The sequence below is a fragment of the Phalacrocorax carbo genome, chromosome 12 (assembly GCF_963921805.1).
Source record: "Phalacrocorax carbo chromosome 12, bPhaCar2.1, whole genome shotgun sequence".
Lineage (NCBI taxonomy): Eukaryota > Metazoa > Chordata > Aves > Suliformes > Phalacrocoracidae > Phalacrocorax > Phalacrocorax carbo.
This window is the reverse complement of record NC_087524.1, coordinates 10,301,179-10,322,574: the sequence shown is the minus strand read 5'-3', so window position 1 is coordinate 10,322,574 and position 21,396 is coordinate 10,301,179. Positions and strand designations below refer to the sequence as shown.

Here is a 21,396-nt window from a genome sequence, read left to right as displayed (position 1 = left end):
AATACTAATTTTTAATTATTTCCTTTCCATTTTATCACTGGTGTCTATTACTGCTCCTGGCAATGTAGTCTGCAAAGGAGCCAAAAGTCTATATTCTCAGCTCCACCTGTTAAGAGATTCATAAGTCAGGAAGGATGGCACAACTGGGATTTCTCTGGATTTACTCTAGCTGGATTCTGCTTCTTGGGCCTTACAGCAGCCATTTATAAGCTGCCACAACACACCATTCTACCTCCAACTCTTTTGGTCATGGATGTGCCCCCAATGCCATCCTGAAAGTCTTCTGGGAAGCTACGGTGGATGAATGGGCACTGCTTAGGAAGTGTACAGGTCCTGCCTGGGAGGCATGCCTCTCTGGACAATTCTGGTCCCCACACACAGCCCATGCTCTATACTTCCTGGGACCAAGGCCAGATACTGGACAAAACCAGCCCAGAGAAAGGCCCACCACAGTCAACGGGAATCATGTCCCCCAAAAGAGAACACAGACGCTGCCCATAGGACAACTGTGACTGTAAAATAAATTCTATGAGTAAAAAGATTATAAAAACAAGGTAGAAAATTTCAGCTCCTGATAGTGTTGAAGATGCAGCTTTAGTAAGTATCTCCTACTCAAACACCCTAGCTCTTGTACCACCTTCTACAATTCATTCTTTCAGACCATCTTCACTACTGCGTGCTTGTCATATTCTGTCCTATAATAAATCAAGAGAACTAAAAATCTGAGATTAAATGGCCCAAGCATCTTGATTCATTGGATGCCTCAAGTGCCAAAGCAAACTTGCTCCCGTGAGCTTGAACTTATAATATAATAAAGAAACTCACAGTTCCTTTCAGCCTTACTCTCCTACTCCCCAGTCAGCTCTGGTTTCCACCAGGGGCTCTGCTAACTTGAAGATGTTCTCCAGTACTGTGTTCTTATAACACTCTTAAAATCCTGTGGCGTAATTCAGTCCAGGTCTAGCTAGCCGTATTTCTCCTTGGCCAGATTCCCTGGCAATCCATGCAGTGACAACAAGCAACTATTGAAGAGAAAAAGCAGAGGCTGCTTACACCTGCACCTGTCTTTACACACACACATCCCCAAGCCAGAGATCCCATGTAGGAAAGGGTTTCAAGTCTGGAAAGCTCCTTTCCTTCATCCTGACAGCAAGTGGTCTCATGGAAGACAAGAGATGGTATCCTCCCTGCACTTCACAGTGATTCAGTTCATCCTGATCCAAACGTACAGAGGAGACTGACAATACCACCCATGCCCTGGCATGAAGGGCATATGGATGTTTACAGGAGGAACCCAAACCAACAGCATCATTGTAAATGCCAGCCACCATCAGGAACAATTTGGCTTGACAGTCATAGCAGAAACTGTCACTGCACTGAGGCATCACTGCCAGAAAAATCACCAAATGAGAAACTTGCATGTTTCAGGGATCCCCTAGGGCTGCCAGGCATACACCATTTACACTGTCGTGTCTGATTCATCTATCACCCAGCTCCTGCAATCAAACAGACGAAAATTGTACCTTTGGAATAATTGAATCTGCAATTGCAGATCGTGCAAGAAAAAGGAAGCTCTTATCTAACCCCTCTCAGCAGCTCTCTAGGTTTCTATATACACCACAAGAACCCAAAAATAAACAAACCCAATCCAAGACAACAACTAGAGTCAACAAGTCACCAAACTTGATAAAATGTAACTTTAATTCCTGAAGTTAATCAAAGTCCACTGTCCACAGTAATAGTACAGCATAATTCGTAAGATAAGAGAATGGTACAGAGCAAAACTAAAGCAGCCTTCTCCATGCTGTCACTAGAGAAAAAACACAACTCCTCTGGCTAGGGAACATCAGACTCAATTTTGCAGCACAGCTTTCGGGTTTGTCACATTTGTGCCGTTGGGTATGCGTGCATAACTCTTGTGAAGTTGAGGAAATAACTGGCCTGAAGCAAGTACTGTGTTAGTCAGAGGACAAAACCAAAGTCCTGTTTTGGCAGCAAAACTTTTGATGACATTATTGTTCTCTTAGTGTATGGCAGGAAAGTCCCCTTGGGTGCAGTATATTCTGCTAACATGTTATTTGTACATGTTATTATCTCCTGAACACTGCAAGTACAAAATGCTACCAATCTACAATCAGATGGTTTATGATCACTGAGCCTCTGGCAAAAATTAGACATCCAAGGTAGGAAGCTGTGGGAAGGATCAGGTTTTTCTTCTCTTGCACTACAGAATCCCAAGGATTTTCCTTAAAGCTTTAAGTTTTGTTGTTTGTTTGTTTTATCAATTGTCCTCACAAAAATATCACCCTTCATTTTGGTGCCTCAGCTCCTTTTTCTATCATACCCACAATACTTCAGATGTGCCAAAATTTTACTGCATCATGCCCTAACTTTCATTTTATCATTTTATAGCCACCCATGGACCTATAAAAATCAATTGAACACAAACCTAAAGAATTTATTACACTGGAAAAACTTATTGTAACTGCCACAAGACTGTTGTGGGGCTGCTACTGCAAAAACTCAAACATACACACAAGCCTGTGCACACCCCATACAAACAGGCCACCAGTCTTCTCCCAGACAACCTATACAAAGACCAGTTTGAAATAAGAACTGAATGCAACTGAAGACATGCCACATTTACAATGATGAATAACAGTCTCTCTTAGAAGCATAAAAAGAGCATAAAAACATGTTTTTATAAAAACAGCTGAACGGTGCTAGATTCAGAAGATTATTAAAACCTTAAAATTAATAAAGAAAAAAAAAGGAAAAAATCTATTAACTGTGAGGAAGCATTTGAAAGAGACGATACACAATCTTTCCTCAGTCACAGAAGCATCAAGTGAAATATGAAAGAGGACAACTGAAATTATTCAAACACCTTCCTGGTATTTTCTCTGCCAAACGCACGACTTTCAAAGGACCAATTCATGGCTTCTAAAAGCTTTGGATTGCTAGTTCTGAGGTGCTAGACCAGGAAATCCAGGCACTGGCCTCCTTTTTCACCACTGAAGCAATGAGCATGAAAAGCTGAAACACACACTGGGTTACCATTTGAACATATGAGACATTTGAATCATCCATGCCCTACTGTGGAGACAAAGAACTTACAGGTGTTCCTCTGGCACCTTTATTCCCCAGAATAATTGTCCTGGTTTCAGCTGTGAGAAAGTTCAATTTCTTCATAGCTGCTAGTATGGGGCTATGTTTTGGCTTTGTGCTAAAAACAGTGTTGTTAATACAAGGATGTTTTAGTTGTTGCTAAGTAGCGCTTACACTAGTCGAGGATGTTTTCAGCTCCCCGTGCTCTGCCGGGTGCACAAGAAGCTGGGAGGGGACACAGCCAGGACAGCTGACCCAAACTGACCCCAGGGGTATCCCACGCCATGTGATGTCATGCTCAGCATATAAGGCTGGGCGAAGAAGAAGGAAGGGCAGGGGACATGTTCAGAGTGATGGCATTTGGCATCCCAAGTAACTGCTATGCGCGATGGAGCCCTGCTTTCCTGGGGATGGCTGAACACCTGCCTGCCGGTGGGAATGAATTCCTTGCTTTGTTTGGCTTGCGCACACGGCTTTTGCTTTACCTATTAAACTGCCTTTATCTCAACTCACGAATTTTCTCATTTTTACTGTTTGGATTCTCTCCTCCATCCCACCGGGGGGGAGTGAGCGAGCAGCTGTGTGGTGCTAAATTGCTGACTGGGGTTAAACTATTACAATAATATTATAATATTGATTATATGCAGTTTCTATCAGAAGGGGAAAAAAAGAGGGAAAAAAAAGAGAGGGGGAAAAAAAAGGTGACTTTTCACATGTCAAGGTTGAGCAACAGAAACAAATATTTGCCTTAACATAAGTGATAGCTTGCACGCAGGCAGATGAGCCCAGGGACTCTGCATCTCTCTGCAGGCAGATCTGAGGGGAAAAAAAAAAAGCCAACTGTACACTGGAAGGAGTAAACTACATCTATGTTGTTTTCTGCAGAACAGAATACCATACATGTTTTCAGGCCAGATTCTCCGGTGAAGTAAATCAGCATTTCCTTGCTAAAAACAATAGCTCTACAAAGAATTTCAGCTGCTACATATGCGACTGCACACATCTTTTGTAAAGCAGCTCAGGTGTTCTATTAGATCAGAACATGGTCCATTTCCCTGCTGAAACCAAGCACTGGAGGCAAGGATGGTTTGTAGTGAGTCAAAAAGGGGAAGAGAGAGAGACACAGGGAAACCTATTTGCAAAGGGCAATTTGAAATAAAAGTAGGGCCACATACCAGCTTCCAGTATTACAGAAATCTGTTTCACACAATAGCCGCTAAATTATTTGAAATTAGCTGTATGAGCTTTTTGGAACACTGCCATGCTACAAAGGGCCCTCTCTGCCCTGTGGCACACTCACAACTACAGCACCTGCTGATGTGAAATCCCCGTGTGGGGTCCCCACCCAAACCACCCTGGAAGCTCTGCCACAGCCTGAAGACTGGGGAGAGATGTGGTTGCAAGAAGAGGAACTCCTGTAGCATTGTTATAGGGCTATCTGGGCCAGTGGAAAGGAAACCAGAACATGATCTGGGAAGTCTGGGTAACGTTGCATCTCTGTCACTGTTTAGCTGGCCAGCCTTGCATAGCTCACGTCACTTTCCTGTGCTTTAATTTCCTTTCAGCCTCTCTCACTGCCTCATTGACCCTGCCTCTGTATTGGCAACCATCAAGCTGTGATTTCTGAGCCATTTAAATGACAGTGGTAGGTAGCATGGCCAGGAGAAGACTGTGGTAACACAGGCAGGAACTGCTGGGTAAACCAGATTATCCCTCCTGGTCATGGCACAAAGGGACCTCCTAAGAACTGCACAGTGCAAAAATCACCAAAACATCCTGGGATTTACAAAATCTAGTTATGCTTCACAGAAGAGTGGTGGAGAGGAAATATCAATTCCTGCCTGCTCATTTTCTGGAGTTTCTCATTCTTGGGCACTCAGATATGCATTTCTCAGCTGTATAAAAAGATTTTGATAGAGATAAGATATAATAACAGTGTCCTGTTAAATGGATGTGACATGCTAAGCAGGAAAGCACTGTGCAGATATTACCATTGTAACAATAAAACCCCACTGAAATCAAGTCATGGATGCTCTGTGTGGTCTAGGGCCAGCCTGATGGATCTGATGACTTGAATGGAGCCTGCACATCCTCAATTGCAATGGAAAGCATCACTACAAGAACAGCTAGAAGTAAAACAGCGGGAAAGACTTTGGTCCTTGGTACTGCCAACTACAGCCAAGACTCTGTGTCAGGATCAGGACTGTACACTTCCTAAAGGTTCCCATCCCTGGATGGTTCACATAGCCCTCTTCCCAAGTACTAGTGATTTTTTCAGACTATGCAAATATGCTAGAGGTTCAGCAGCTGCTAACAGGAAGCTGAAACACCCCTGCCTTAGGGCAGAACTAAAAGCAAGGGACAGCCTGCTATTCCCACTCCTGATTGAGAGCTCCTTGTTGGGCACACACACCCCTCAGGAAGCACCCTCACAGACTGTCCCAGTTCTTTGTTGCTGATGACATAGCAAATAGGCATCTGCAGGTTCATGCATGGGGTTCTGTACCTTCACCCCTCAGCATCATCCATCCAGCTGGCTGCCTCAAGGACATTGGTCTGTCCCATCCCAGTCATCCCTCTTTGAGGACATTAAAAATGAACGTATTGTCTTAAGTAGCCCACTGCCATCCTAATGTGTAACACTTCTAAACAGCGAGGTCTGGTATTGTCAAGGCAATGTGCAAACACTAATTAATGCCACCATTACCCAGACAGAATAGTCCCTGTCGGGCAGACTTCCAACAGTTCTCAGCTGCCTGACTCACTGACAGTAATGTGAGCTGCCGGGTCCCGAATCTTTCTGGATAAAGTATGACCCTGCTTGGTTAACAAAACATAACAGCCTCCTAACTGCCACCTTCCAGAAAGCACTTTTTGTCCAAGGGAGTTAAAATAGTGTCCCTCTGTATTAAATTCTACATGCTCACAGTCATAATTTCGGGTGATGGCAGACCCATCTTCCCTAAACTATGGCTTTAATGTCCTGAAACATTAAAGAAAGTCAAGAGAACAGCAAAATCCAGGAGAGTGAAACTACCTAAAATCCCAACACTAGAAGCCCATACATGACTTGTATGTCTTTGTGGGCACTTTGCAATAGTGAAAGTCTTTCTGTATAACCACTTCACAACTTAACATCTAATGGCTTTTGTACTTATAGGTTTAATCCCCAAAGGCATTTATGCTTAACCTTAAAATTATGCCCAGGCTAAACCATTTGGCTGCTCTGAGGTCAGGATTGGCTTTTTTCTATTGAGTTCTACATTTTATATGTAGAGCTATTCAAAATGAATTTTTGATGACAATTCACACAAGTTTATGTTCATTATCATAGGCTCCTCTCTGTTACTTCCACTGCTGTATTTTGGATAAAATTAATTCTATTGTTCTTTGGCCTGGAATAGCCATAATTCTAAACTGAAGCACCACATGGAGGCAATTCTGTGAGAGGGGAAAGGACACCAATCTGAAGTTTTCCATGGTCAGCATCAACAGACATCTGAGTGGACTCAACAGCTGAATTGTGCTCTTTCTTCAGTTGAAAGCGATATAATCTATAATTCTGCTCAATAGATTTTAGAGGAGACTTAATGGTGCCATCAGGCCAGGCAAATACTGAGAAAGAGCTTTGAAAAGCAACATGGAAGGCAAAGAAAAAGGGAAAGAAGAAAAAAAAAAAAGAAAGAAAAAAGAGAGAATGAAAGAAAAGGGAAAAAAGGCCAAGGAAACCTTTCTGGAGTCATCTCATTTCACTGAAGCAGCTTGGTAGGTAACTCACATCTACACAAATGAATCCTGATAAAGAAAAACAAAAGATTGGGAATTCCATCTTTGCTTGCACATTGTGTTTTCTCTCTCCTCCAGGGCAGGGGGTCATTAGAACCTGTAGGCCCAATAGCAGAAACTGGGAAACAATGCTTTTTGTTGTTCTGATCATATTGGAATCGTATCCTGTGTAATCCATTTTGCACACATCCAGACAGCAGGATTGGTTTCAAGTCCCCTAATCTGAGGTAATATAGCAAATACTTATATCTCAGCAAAGGAAATTACTTTCTTGACAGTCAGTAGGCGCCTAGTCAATACAAATGAGTCTAAGGTACAATTTACCTCATCCTAAAATAGTCCCTTACATTTGCTTCCACAAATCGATCAACACCATTCAGTAGATCACCACCAACTACTATGTGCAGCCTCGCCACGTAGTACAGGCATACGTTGCTAGATTTTAGATCTCTACAGTCAGGCAAAATAAATCACGCCCCTGGTGTTGTTCTTATTCTTCAACCTTCTTCATCCCGTCATGTTTATTCCCATCTGCTATATTTATAACCTCACCTCTACCCACTTAGGCTCCAGGTAAAGTCAATATACAGCCATGATTTAGCATGGCCCAGGAATAAACCACAGGATCCTTGCTCTGTTACACAATAAACTAGGTTTCTTCAGCAGCAGAGCACATTTAAGCATTGAATGTGTCTCACTCCATTTATCTCTATATTTTCCTTCTCAAAGTAAAACCTGTTCATGAAGTATCTATAACATAAATAAAAAGCAATAGGCAGGTCTGTTCTAGCTAAATCAAGTTTCATGAGCTGTTACTTTGTTTTTGCCACCACAAATCATCACAAGCCCAAAGTTCACTATTTTGCTAGGACAAAATTCATTGGGCATTTCTGAAGTAGAGCTAGGGCTGCATAATTTAATTTCTCATATCCTATTAAAACTGCCAGGCTTACCATAATCAGAATGATAAATGCAGAGTCATATGTCTTCTTTCCAACAGTAATGCCCATCAATACTTCAAATGCAAACAATTGTGACATTTGACTTTATAAAAATTACCTGGTGCACCAATACCACTTAATTAAATCATTTAAAAACTGCTTTTGTTACATTTAATGAATGATATATTATCCTGCAATGAAACATGCACCAATACAACTACTTTACAATGCTAACAATTAAGGCTCACTTCACTTACGGCAATTGACAACACAAGTGCTCCTCACTTCATTCAGTTTGTGCATTCCAAATGAACTGGTTAGCGAAAAGGGTGCTTCTTTGCTAATGAGTTTTGTAATCAAGGCATCTATTTTAATTTCAAATTGGCTAGATTGGGGGAAATTGCTAAACTAAATGACTGGTTCTAATTAGGATTATAAAAATATTCATCATGCAGCAGAATTAGCGCAAGGTCTTGATTTCCCTACATTTGCATATAGCTTTAGTTTAAGAGTGGAAAAAACTCCTGATAAATTGTCTTCCTTTTAATGAATTGAACAAACACTATATCTGTTTTAGTCATCCTTTCATTTAAAGGCACTGATACATATTCATGATTTGTAAATGAAGTTAAGTGATTTTGGTTCTTCAGTTCATTACCATATTGAAGAAGAGACTTCTGTAAATTGCCATTAAATATTCCCAATCTCAAGGGTTTGGTGGGGCTTTTTTTTTTGTTTTTTGTTTGGTTTGGGTTTTTTTTAACTTTACTAACATTTCAGTTTATCTGTTTGATGGAGCCCTGCTTGCCTGGGAGAGCTGCTGGCAGGTGGCTTGTCCAGCGAAGGACACATGATATGTTTGTAGAACCTGATGTTCTCAGAAGAGCATTCAAAAGGCAAAAGATGAAAGGCTTATTTGTGGATAAGTCATGGGAACAGGACTCTATCTGGGTTCAGCTTCTGACTGTTATAGTCCTCAGTGGTAGTTAGGCAATGAAACACTTTAATGACCTGTGCCTGAATACACTATGGATACTCTGGGGACAATGCTTTTTCTGTCAGCTTCAGGTTTAATTACAAGCTCTCTGGGGCAGGGATTGCTTCTTAGTATGAATGTGTCATACAATGGACTAGTCAGTGTGGTAGGGATTTCTAAGAGCAGCTACTGTAATATGGCGTGCATTAAACACAAAACATTGTGTTCCTTTATAGCTGGGCAACATACTTACTTTATTTCATTCCTCAGTGTGATAGCCCTGTAGGAATAATTGTTATTATGGCAGCTTCCTCAATTCCTTTCCCCTTTGGGTGAAGAAAAAAATGCAGTAGGTGTACCTCCAGCTTCACTCTGCAGGGTTCTCAGATGCCAAGCAACAAGATAAATTTGAAACCTGAGTATTGTATCCATAGGACTGGAACCACAGTCATCGTGCTCTTCAGATATCAATGAGCCATGATGAGAAATTAGTCCCAGTGTGTTCTCTCGCATCATACAATGAAATGATGATACTACCATGAAGATCCATGCGGGAGCAGAAAGAGCTTATTTTCCTTGTTAAATATAATAGTCACATCTTGCTAAGAAAAGCTGAGTTTTACCCCAGAGGTGCAGGCTTGAGCTGTTGCTGATAAAAGGAGAAGTTGCTCACACTTCTCACAACTACAGTTACATCTAAATTCCAGGACCAGTTGTGCTGCTGAGGACCAGGTGACAGCTCTAGGAGCCTGAGGAGTCATACCAAAATGAGATGTGAGGCAGCCACCAACCCACCTCTCCTCATCAGCCCCATACCTCAGTTCCTAAGGAAAGAAGGCCTACAGGCCTGGGCCTGTAGGAGTCAGGTCTGGCTTTGGACAAGCAGCAGCGCACACTGCTTAATTTCAGCATGGGTGCAGCGTGCGGCTGCTATCTTAGAATCACACTGTCCAACAGCAGGAGTTCCAACTCAGAAGTGCAATATCCTCACCTGAGCACAACCCTGAAGTCTCCACATGCCTAAGTTTCCATGAGAGGCACAGAAAAGTCTGAGACCAGGGGCTGGGGCACTTACTGGGAATGAAGCAGAATATAACTCCCAAGCCCCTGTGCTAGTGAAGCTGAGCAGAGCAGATGGAGGGGGAGCTAAGCCTGACAACCTGTAGCACCAGCACTCCCTGAGACACAGGGACCAAGGGTCCTTCATGGCACTGAGGGGTCTCTTAATGTCCCAGTTCAGCGACCTACTATGGTAGGAAAAGATGAAATGAGGAGTTGTCTTTTCCTCCGTTGTGTGCGCGTGCGAGTGATCTTCCTAGATCCCTTCCAACCTGGGCTGTTCTGAAGTCTATGAAAATGGCTCATCACAAAGAATCCCAAAGATGGATCACTGCCTGGAATCAGGTGCCTACATTTTGAGAACACCATGAACCCAGCTTTGCCCTCCTCTCAGCAAGTCCCACTGGATTTCTTTGGCAGCACCCTACCCAACTAGACACCATATAAAAAAAATATATATATCCTACCCTTAGCTGCCTGAGTGCCCCAGGTCATACTGGGAGCCTGGACCCAAGCTCCAGGGGAGAATTCTGCCTGGCAGCAGAGAGGGTCTGCCTTCATGGTTCTGGCACTGTGTGTCTAGGCTATTAAAAAAACACTTTCCCATGCAGTCGCAGTGTTATCTGTGATTCTTTTTGATAAATTCAGCAGTGTGTAGTCAAGATAGTCAGGGCTTTGACATGCACCACATTCAATTTTCAGATCATAACTTGCCACATCTCCAACACTGAAAGGAATCTCCCCAGTCAGATCTGATACTGTCTGCCAGGTGCAACTTGGTGATACAGCAGAATGTTATCTTGCACATTTTATTTATCACCTCATTCACAGAGATATTAAGACACCCACTGTCTTTTGTTCACTTTCTGCTGAAGATTAAGCCCTATGGAGGGAGAAGCCACTGATTACCCAACTTCTTGTTTATCCAATGTTCTCAAATTCATAACAGTGTAGCTGGGGAATTTAAATTGGTCTGTTATTGAATTATTCAGTCCCTCACCTATTCCCAGCAGGTTCCTAATGATGGTTTGGCCTGTAAGGAACAGGTAGAACTGTATCTCTTTGCAGTTTTTTTCTCTTAACAATGGTGATTTGGAATATTTAAAATATCTCTCTCCCTCTTTCCTTAATGTTTTTTCTCTCTTTTTTTAAAATTATCTTTTAAACAAATATTCATGCAAGAGCATTGTGCATGTTGCTCTGAAAGAAGTTTCAATGTCATTCTAAGAGAAATTCCATGGAGCTGGAAACTTCCCTCCATTTCCACCTCCAGATCCGTTCCCCAGAGGGGTATTGGAGTGTGGAAAGCTGAGCTTATTGAGAATTAGTTGGTTCTTTGGATAAATGAAACAAACAATGAGGCACTTGAAATATTAGTATCAGAAATGCAAGACCATTTCAAGATCTTTAGCTCCAGCCACTACGAATGGCAGCAATGAAAACTATACCTCATGTATATGCTGGTAGACTCTGAACTTTCACAGCACTCCATAAAGTAGTTTCCAATGCTTCCCAACAGAAAATATCACACCTTTTTCATATATACCCCTTCCCGTCACACTTTGATATAAGGGTCATTTAAAATGGCTTCCTACATATTTTTCTGTAAAAACTTGAGAAGTGGAGGGTGATGCCCTGTTTTCCTTTCGTATTGGCTCACATATCCATGGGCCAATTACGGACGCTACTAGTGAGACCCAGCCTGACTTGCAGCAAAATTGGCTATAACACTTACATAGCGTCCACCTTCTGTCAAAGGCCACAGGGGACCATTAACAGAACCAACACGTGCACACATCGCATTGCACTATTTTATCAATAAAGTAGACACACACAAAGCTACTGGGAAGGGATCCAAGGTTTTTAACTCACAAGATGAAATTAATCTCCCAGGGCCTGATAATTGCACAATGCCTCATGGCTGCTTGGAGGGGACTAGTACGCCCACCCATGCTTGCTTAAAGCCCTGCAAATATTCCTCCTGTCTATGCTTTATATGCTGTGAGAAGATATTAGGGTCTATGAACTTGCTACACATTCATGCCCACACAAGCAGATTTCTTGGCTCAGCCATACTGCGTTTATTTGATAATACAAGAGAGTTAACAAGGCAGAGGAGGGTCATAATTGGCTACAAGAATTAAGAACAGGAACGGCACGCTGTGTTGAGTCACACTGAGGAAGTATCCTCAATAACTCTTTGGATACTCCAAAGAGAAAACAAATAGTGGTGACTGTGATTTCTCCTTATATGAACGAAGTAACCAGCAGCCACACAGTACAACATCTTTCAGAAAGCCTGCTGAGCTCCATCCCTCTCAATGAATCTTCTCCCTTGCTCCTGGGAATATACCCAGTCAGGAAAAAGCAGGACAATACCCATGTGGGAGTGGTAATGAAAGATTTGGGGACTGAAATGATGCTGTATTCAATTATTTCAGTTAATGGAAGAGATAACATTGTCAGAAAGCCTTTGGTTTTCTCAGCTATGAAGTAATATTTCAAGAAGTTCTGTTGAGAAGAGATGGGCTCCTTCTCTTCAAGAAGTGGAAGGTCATTTTTGGACATAAGATTGTTGTGAGGCTTGGGTTTTAAACTAGAATCATATGAGACTCGTAGCAGAAGTCCATATGTAGGTATAAAAACAGAACTGTGCATGGGACAAGCTAGGGCAGTGGGGTTATTCAACAACAATGCTACAGGAAGAACAGTGAGAACAACAATAAATCTATCTGCAGACCATCCTGCAACACCTGAACATCAAGGCTGAGAGTAAGACAGAGCCAGCAGGAGAAGCTGGAAGCATAAACTTATGATCAAAATTACACGTAATAATGGCATAACAGTGTCTGTCTGAGAAAATTCACAACTATAATATTACTACAGGAAGGTATCACTTCCTCAGGAAAGAGAGGAGAAGCCTCAAATATCATGGATACATAAATTTGATCTGAGGTCTCATAGCATTCTCCTAAGCAAGCTAAAAGACTGTAGGAGTTTACTATTAGATGGGTAAAAAACTAACTGGGGTACCATATTCTGAAAACAGTTATCACTTGGCCTCTGTCAAACTGCAGGGGACATGTAAAGACTGTAGTTTCACAAGGGTGTCACAGATTTCTGCATTATTCCATTTATTCACTACTGTCTTAGAATAGCAAATACCCTTCTGAAACACCAACCTGGAAAGGACATTAATTCCATTAGAGAACAGAATTCAAAATGTCTTGGGATTTTTTAGTTGGTTGGGTGGTTTTTAATCAACTGGATAAACAGCCTAATATTGTTGTCAAATGTGTAGATGTTAGCTTGAAAAAATGGAGGGATACTTAGGATAAAAGAATGATTTTAAAAGAGGCTTGAATCAGCCATGGAACTGTAGGTGAGAAGAACTCGGAGGAAAATATTCTAACAGATCCAAAGATCCAAAACATGGACTATTTTTATTTTGCACGAAAACTTTAATATTGTTTTCTATTTTTATATAAAAAAAACTTAGGCTGTTTTGATCTAGGCAGTGATCAAATCAATTATTTGTAGGGCACTAACTGTTGATATTTCATTTTACTGTGTGGAACAACATATGAGGCAAAATGGATTTTCAGATTCATCATTCTCACTGATTTCCAAGTTGACCGCAGCTTGCTTACAATACCATATTATTATTTCAATTGAAAGAAAAATAATAAAATAAATATTAATCTGAAAGATATTTTTTAATCTAAGAAATTAAATTTGCAGACTTGTTTACATATTCACAGTTATGTGAGGATGGATTAGATCTTCCCTTAACAGTTCCTAGTGCTGGGTGTCAAATTGCCTGTATTTTATTTGCTTTCAGAGTTACTTGCATTTTAAAATCTGCCTCTAAAGTAGTCATTACAAATAGACTTTAAAGGTCAAACACACTTTTAAAGCTTAGAGAGGTAGAAGATTATGGTCTCCCACTGTAGGAGCGGCTGCACCACTGAGCATACAGCAAACCACTGACTTTCGTCAGCACCTTCCTTGTCACAGTATCTGTCAATTAATATTACCTGCAGGTTACCGGCTAATGATAAACTTTCTGTTTTATTGCCCTTTCATACATTTACATCAAAAGTGTTTCAGAGCAATTGTATCCTGAAAACCAGGACACATGAGGTGAGAAAGCAAGCACTATTTGATCCAGCACCACCTATTTTGTGCCAGATGGCTTCCTGCTGCCTCAGAGGGAAACGGGCACAAAAGCAAAGGACAGAGAAGTACTGGCGAACCAGGCTCCAGTTGGAGAATTAGCCCTGACAACAGCACGGCATCTCTTTGGATAGTTTCACAACTGCAGAGCACTACTGCAGCCTCTCTAGCCACTTATTTTAGGAGCTCTTGATACCTTTGTTCCAGTCAGCAGCAGAGATCACATGATCATTGCCACTGATGTGATCCCACGATCACAGCTAGGAGAAAGGGCATGGTATAGCAGTGTGGGAAGGTGTGAAATCCAGATCTGGCTTCTAGTGGAGAAGAGAAGAGAACAACCACAAGTGTCTTCTGCAGGTGCACAAGACCTGATGAAACTACTTAAGGATTAAGGATTTTTAGCCTAGAAGACACTTTATTCTTGTCATTGGCCAAACCCCCATCTAAGAGAAGGTCCTGGCTGGCTTCTGGTTCCCATTCAGCTGTAGCAGTACTCCCGTCCCCTGGCAGGCAGGAACGTATTACATTGGCCTCTCAGAAGACTTCATCTGGAGACTTCACACAGCACTGCTGCCACAATCTATAGCACTGCCTTTGCGTTCTAACAGCATTGCCCATTATCTCAGTGTCAACAGTAACTGCAGTGAAGCTGCATGATCCTGAGCAAGAGTGACAATTCTTTTACAGCCCTAAGACAAGATGTGGCTGAGTACAATCTATACCTGGATTATGTTAAATGCTTCAGCTGGGAAAAGCACTGTGTCCATGGTTCCACTCAAGGATGAACTTCCAACCAGCACTTGAGGCCATCTTGCTGACCACTGAAGAAAAGCATCATGAGTGGCCTTGAATGCAAAGGCAGGCATAAAGGCAAAGCCTGAACTTCACATTGCTCCATTTCCATTTGACCAACAAGTTACAGAGCACCTCATCTTTGCTCTTTGTGGACAAATTTGTTCAGTTCCTGGGAAAACATGCAAGCAGCCTCAGGGTGTTTCTAACTCACAGTTTATTTTCCTCGGCTCTCTTCTGAGCAGAAGGGAACAGCTGAGGTGGGCACTCAGATGCATTAGTTTGAAGAGGCAGAAGCAAAATTCTCCTGAGCCACTACTGCTGAACTGGACCAGGGGAGCACTGTTACAACCTCACAATCAAGTGCGTGTGTATACTTTGTATTTCTCCTTCCAGTGACTAACATGTCACAAAAAGACTACAAAGCACTAGAAATAGAAGTACAGCGTTTCAACCCAAGAACAGATGCTCTGCACTCAGTACAGCTGAGCGTCTGCAAACGCATACTCAGCATGTCATATCTGGCTTCTCACATCCATGAGCACCTCATCAGATGTCTGTTTCTTTCAAGGCTGTCTTTGTACAAGCACCAGTACCACTTAAAATCTTTGCCTCCAGTTTAAAAGTGGTATCAAACCATTCCATGACATCAAATAAATAGATTGGTCTTTCTAGCCTACTTCAAAATCCCTGTTACACTGAACATCTGAGTGTACAAAACTATTTGACATTTGACTAACTCCTTCATACAGTAAGGACTTGATACTATGAAAGGGGTGTATTTACAATAGCTTTGTGCTTGCAAATGTCACTCAAACATCAGCAGCAGCATAGCAGCAAACCACCTGGTGCCTGCCATAGCATTCTGTTAACAAGCGGATGGAAAGGTTACATTGGGAAGTTCAGTGGTAGTAGGTTATTTGATTATACTCTCAGTAACAACTTGGGTAAAGACTTGCACTAACGTTTCAAAGGAAATTCTGTCAAATCCAAAAGGCACAATATTTTGGGTGTATTGTCCTTAAAACAAGGATGTGAGACTGACTAGTTTAGAAAACTTCAAAAATGAAGGTAGGAATTGAAAATCCCACCCAGAACACACACACACTTGACAAAAAACTTAAAGTGGCTATTCAGCATGTTTTTACTTTCCAGAGTCTATGGGCAACAGAAATGGAAGAGATGAAAGATAAAAGCTTGGCAAGTTTTAAGCTTTCTAAAATTGGTAACTTGATCATCCAGTCTATGTCTCAGCTTTAGGCTGTAGTGGGGACTGCTGTTCCAGAACTGAAGCATACACCCTGTATCCACAACACTTTACAAGTCACATTGCACCCGCATTGCTCAGCATCTTTCAAGGCCGATGAGTAAGAGCAGGCTTGCTAAGGACAAAGTAAGAGACTTAAGAGTTGTCTTACTAACAGAAGGCACCGCAAAGTGACTTAAAAGTGGCGCAGAGGAATTTGTCATCTGTTGGTGCTGACTCATTTCCAGATAACTGAGTTCAGTTTGCAAGCAGAAAGAGCACCCCTTCACGTGCAACAGCCAGCTGTTACGGACCAACTCAGCCTGAGCGCTTGATTCTCAAAGACAGCTCAGCAATCACCAAGGCCTACAAATCAATAGAGTTTTAGAACAGCTCCATATGTCATGTCAGATCTCAGATTCTTTTCATCTTTCATACCATCACCACTACTAAAGTTTCCATACCCATCGTGATCACTGCATAACTCTACTACCTTAGCAAGCTTGCTGTGGAGTCACTGGGTGGTTTTGAGCACATTTAAGCCTGCAAGGTGTGCAAAGCACACCATAATTTCTTTACCATCTCTGGAAGTGTGTTGTTCTAGACAATATCCCCTTCAATACCTGGCTCAAGAATCATTGAAAGATGAAATCAATTGCTCACCTTTTGATCCAGACTGTAGGCCAAGATCCACTCCTCCTGCTTGGGGTGGAACAGCAAGCTCTGGATATAGAAGTTCAGACGGTATTTCTGGTAGGTAGCCCCTTCATCAGAGCTGATGAGGATGCTGCTCTCAATCTCTGGATCACTAAGAAGCATGATCTAAATTGAAAAGTGGAAGAAAAAGACTGCTATTGGAAAAGCGAAACTGAACATCATTTAAAAGTGAGATCATACAGCATTGATTCCTATTAGATGTAGTCAGAACGTTGCTCAACAGTGTAACAGCCCATAGGGTTTCCCAAATACGGTGGGTTTTTTTGGTGTTTCATTTCCATTTTATCTGGCAATTCATTCAGTGAGTCCTGTTTTTCATTTTATTTTTATTCAGATAAATTCAGAAAGCCCAGCAAGAATGAAAAATGCTGTGTTGATACTGAAGCTGATTTTGGTTGGGTATAGCAGCTTCAGACAGCCACGCCAGGCTTACCTGGTCCCTTTCCAGTCTACCACCTCTCTTCCCAAATGTGGAACACTCTCTCCAGAAGTACACAGCAGGGCACTCCTGAGACTTAAGGCTCATTATTCAGCAGCTTGCAGAGCTACAAATGAGAGCATCGCCTCAGTGGAAACACAGAATGCCTACCTGGATCAGCCACTGGCATCTGAAAATAGTCTGTGTGTGTGTGCACAAACATTGATACATGATCTCATATATCATGCTTCCAATTTATACGGTAGGAGACATTCATTCACTCAGTGAACACATAATTTTCCCCAGTGCGGGAAAGTGTATGACCTCAATTTGTACAGGGAGGAAAACGCTTCTGAGCCTCTAATTTTAATTAGAAAATTATTACCAATACTTTAAAATGGGTTGATTCCACATTATCAGATGGCATGCTCTGCATAAATGTTATCAAGAAAAATGTTGTGGAAACATTAACACCATCTTATTAACATCTGGAGAAAATGACATTACATTAAAGCAAATGCCAGTACCATAAAATAAAGGCAAACAGTGGGAAATAAATTAGAGCTGAGCTAAACACAGCAGGTTATTGATACAGTTGCTGAAACATAGAAACTGCCTTTCAGCACGAAAACAGATCCAGAAACTGCCTTTTTTAGCTAGTTATAGGATGATCAGCTAGCTGAGATCAGTTGCAGTTTTGTTACACTCATGTCCACAATAACTTTCCTTATCCAACTTCACAGAGCTTCAGCTTTAAGACTACAATAGGGAAACACATTAATTTTGGCAGCAAAAATCAGTTACAAGGAATGGTAAGACCCCTGTTATGTTAGACCTTGTTCAAGCAAAATAATTCGGTGCTTGTTTAATCTTAAGCAGCTCATTAGCTCCATGAAGTCACAAAGGGAAAGTGAATATAACACAAATGGTTTCTGATCTTTTCCATTAAGAAATTAAAAAGGCCTTCAAAACTGAATGTTGTCCCAGGGCGAAGCCACCTGTATGAATCCAGCTGGAGCTCTAAGCTCCTTCAACATCCCTCACATACACCACTTACCAGCCTCATAAAGCAATCTCGACCTGTTCCCACTGAAAACCACACCACAAGTCCTGAAAAAGTGCACTGGCATTGTGCTCTGGTGCACAGCATGGGAAATGAGAAACATCCCCACAGGCAACTGACTCCCTGGGAATTAGTCTTGAGAATAGGTCCCTATGGCTTCCACTTAGCAGGAAGCTTTGGCACATTTCTTCTTTTTAATCAGATCAAAATATGCATTTAATTTTGCTCCAAGCAAGAAAGGTTTACCCACTATTTCAAGATACTTTTTCTGTCACTGGTGACTTAGATTTCAAAGACATTTTATCCCCCAAGTATAGCCCTGTTCATCTAAAGCATATTGCCTGTGCCAGGCAGAGAACTGTAACACATTTTAGTAAAAATCGCTTGCATCTGCAGAATGAAGAAGGATGTAAGATTGTCAGTGTAACAAGGTATTCCAGAGAGATCTCACATTTGAAGGGAAAGATACTTCAGGAATAAAAAGATTTTCCACCTGACATCGCAGAAGGTTACAAAGTTAATAATGCTGTATATTAAATGGTCACAGTTAGAGTTCTGCCCTCATAAGGAGCACAAGACAGCTAACAGTTGCATAGACTTGTTGTGGTACGCACACAAAACATCCACTCTGCCCTTTCACACACGATCTGCAACACTTGGGTGAATAGCTCAAGAAACAGGTCAGATGAGACAGAAAAGGTGAGGTTTCCACCAGACAGTTCACAAAGCCAGGCAATTTGTTCCTCTGGAAGCATAACAGTAGTTGCAAGATCAAAAAGTAAAACCATCAAGCTAGGAAAATTAACAGCTAGAGGGAAAGCTGGAAGAGTCTAACACTGGTCATACCTTGCTGTAAGTGCCATCACATTAGTCGCCCACCCCCTTCACCCAGTTCTGATATCAACTCCCCGGTCTTCAAATGGAGAAAAGAACACACCCAATATTTCTGTTGTCATCCACCCTGCCAGGCAAGGCGGATCCTACACAAAGCCGATGGAAGAACCAGGAGGCTCAATCAGTGTGGAAAAACAAGAGGCCATCACCAGTCATGCAAGTAGGACTGGTTTACAGTTTTGTCATGTGGCAAGCAGAAGCAGAAGAATGGGAGACACTGGGCTTTAGGTTTTTTTTATTTTTTTTGTCTTTTTAGTGGTGGAAGCTATAGGGGGAGGAGACAACTTTTGGCAGGGGAAATAGCAGGGCGCTTGTCAGAGGTCTGAAACTGCCACGTCTCATTGTGGCACCAGGGTGAAGGATACACCCCAGCAGTGATTTAGATTAATCAGTTTTCATTAAGAGCCAATAAATAAACTCTAGTCAGAATGATCATTTCGGCCAGCACCCTGTGTTGCCATTTATAATTTCCTTAAAGAATAGCAAAAGAGCACCAGAGAGTTGTCAAACATAATATATAGGTTTTTAAGAGCAAATAATTTTCTATAATATTAAATTAAATGGCAGCCTTTATTAAAACGGAAATTACATTTCACTTTGCTACATTCTAGAATACATATATACACACAGACATATATTAAAAATATTATTTTCAGTTGCTGCCTCCTCTAGTTTAAGTGGAGAGGGGAAGGGGAGGCAGTATCGGTTACTGCTAAGGGTAAGTCCTTGAAAACATACTTGAGATGAGGTGATTTATACTACATAGCTTTTCCTCTAGAGGCTATAGCCTGACCTCCAAAATTCGGTGGACAATGAATGGCAAGCACCAGACAAAACAAACCAGGCTGAAAATCATACTGAACTTCAGGTAGCTCCTTAGGATATGAATGCAGAGGAAGAGACCTGTCTGGTAGGTAGGGTATCTCCTTCAAAGCAGGAGCTTTGGGGGCAATGATGATACATACAGAGCTGTTCTGAATGAACTCCAGTTCACCAGAACACCAGACACCAGCAGGGGAAGCACATACACGGAAGATGTTTCAGAGAGGCCACCTTGCAGGAACAACATAAACTACGATGTACAGACTGGGATCTTTAGCACATGATCAGGAAACACATCCAGCTCTGAATATTTCAAGGGGGTTTATCCCAGGAAACAAGAAGTAGAGGCTGCAGGCAGAAAGAACAAGGAGAGGAGGAGTTGTACCTGTACCTGGCATGATGTATTTGGTACACAAACCACAGAAGTAGCTAAGAGACACTCAGATTTGTTGGAGAGTGTGTAGGACCCTTAAAAGAGCTCTGAACAAATGCAGAAGTGGGGAGGAAGGAAAGTGACACCACATCACAGCACAAATAGACTAAAACAGCATGCCCTCTGATGGGGCTAATATAATAAAAACTAAGGCAGGATTTGTAACTAAGAATCTGAGTTCCTGCTACCCTGTTTAAAATCACAGGTGTGTCACTGGGTCGACGCACTTTCCTCAGTATTGGTTTCACATAGGCTATGTCCAGGTGGATGAGTCAAGATGGTGACACACTCTTCTTCCTCTGCTCCAAGGTAGCCAGGCACAAAGATGACTGTGATCTGGAATATTGATCACACCACACCAGTAATGAGCTATCACACTTCTCATGGGCACTGCACTACAACGTGCCCAAACTCTGCTGGCTTGGAGCTACAGGTAGCCTGAACTCATCTCTGCCTGAATCTGCCTACTGCAGTTATGCCAAAGACCCCTATAGCCTGGCACTCAGTTCTTCTCTCGGCACCCTTCACAGCTCTCCCCGCACTTTACCAGGCCCGCTTGGCACACCATTGCTATCCTTCCTTTTCTGCTCCCAAGAGCAACTACCCTCACCTCCCCCCATCATATTACCTGTATCCATAGCATCAGATTCAAAAGCTTTATCACCACTCCTGCTCCCTGATTCTGTGTTATCCCAGCACAACAGAGATCTGTTTTGTACACAGCTGAATCTTTTAATAAACTATCTGTGGACAAAAACCAAAACAACGTGCCACATAAAAGGCATTTCTATTAATTTTAGCTTTCATTGGAGCCTTTTATTTTTCTCAGCCAACATAAATTTTCACTGTAAATTACTAAAGCCCATCTCTTTAAATCAGCATGGAGAAGTTTTATAGGTACAATATCTGTAGCAGTAGTACCACTGAGCTACATTAGCAGGAAGCATCCCAGTAAATGAATA

At 41.9% G+C, this 21,396-nt stretch overlaps 1 protein-coding gene across 1 annotated transcript in view; it reads right to left on the bottom strand.

The window, feature by feature from the left end:
• SORCS3 (sortilin related VPS10 domain containing receptor 3) overlaps positions 1–21,396 on the bottom strand; it is a 317,833-nt gene that overhangs the window by 121,999 nt on the left and 174,438 nt on the right. Inside the window, exon 4 of the mRNA XM_064464110.1 lies at positions 16,751–16,909. Coding sequence (XP_064320180.1) covers positions 16,751–16,909 — 159 coding nt within the window. The remainder of the gene's footprint in view (positions 1–16,750; positions 16,910–21,396) is intronic.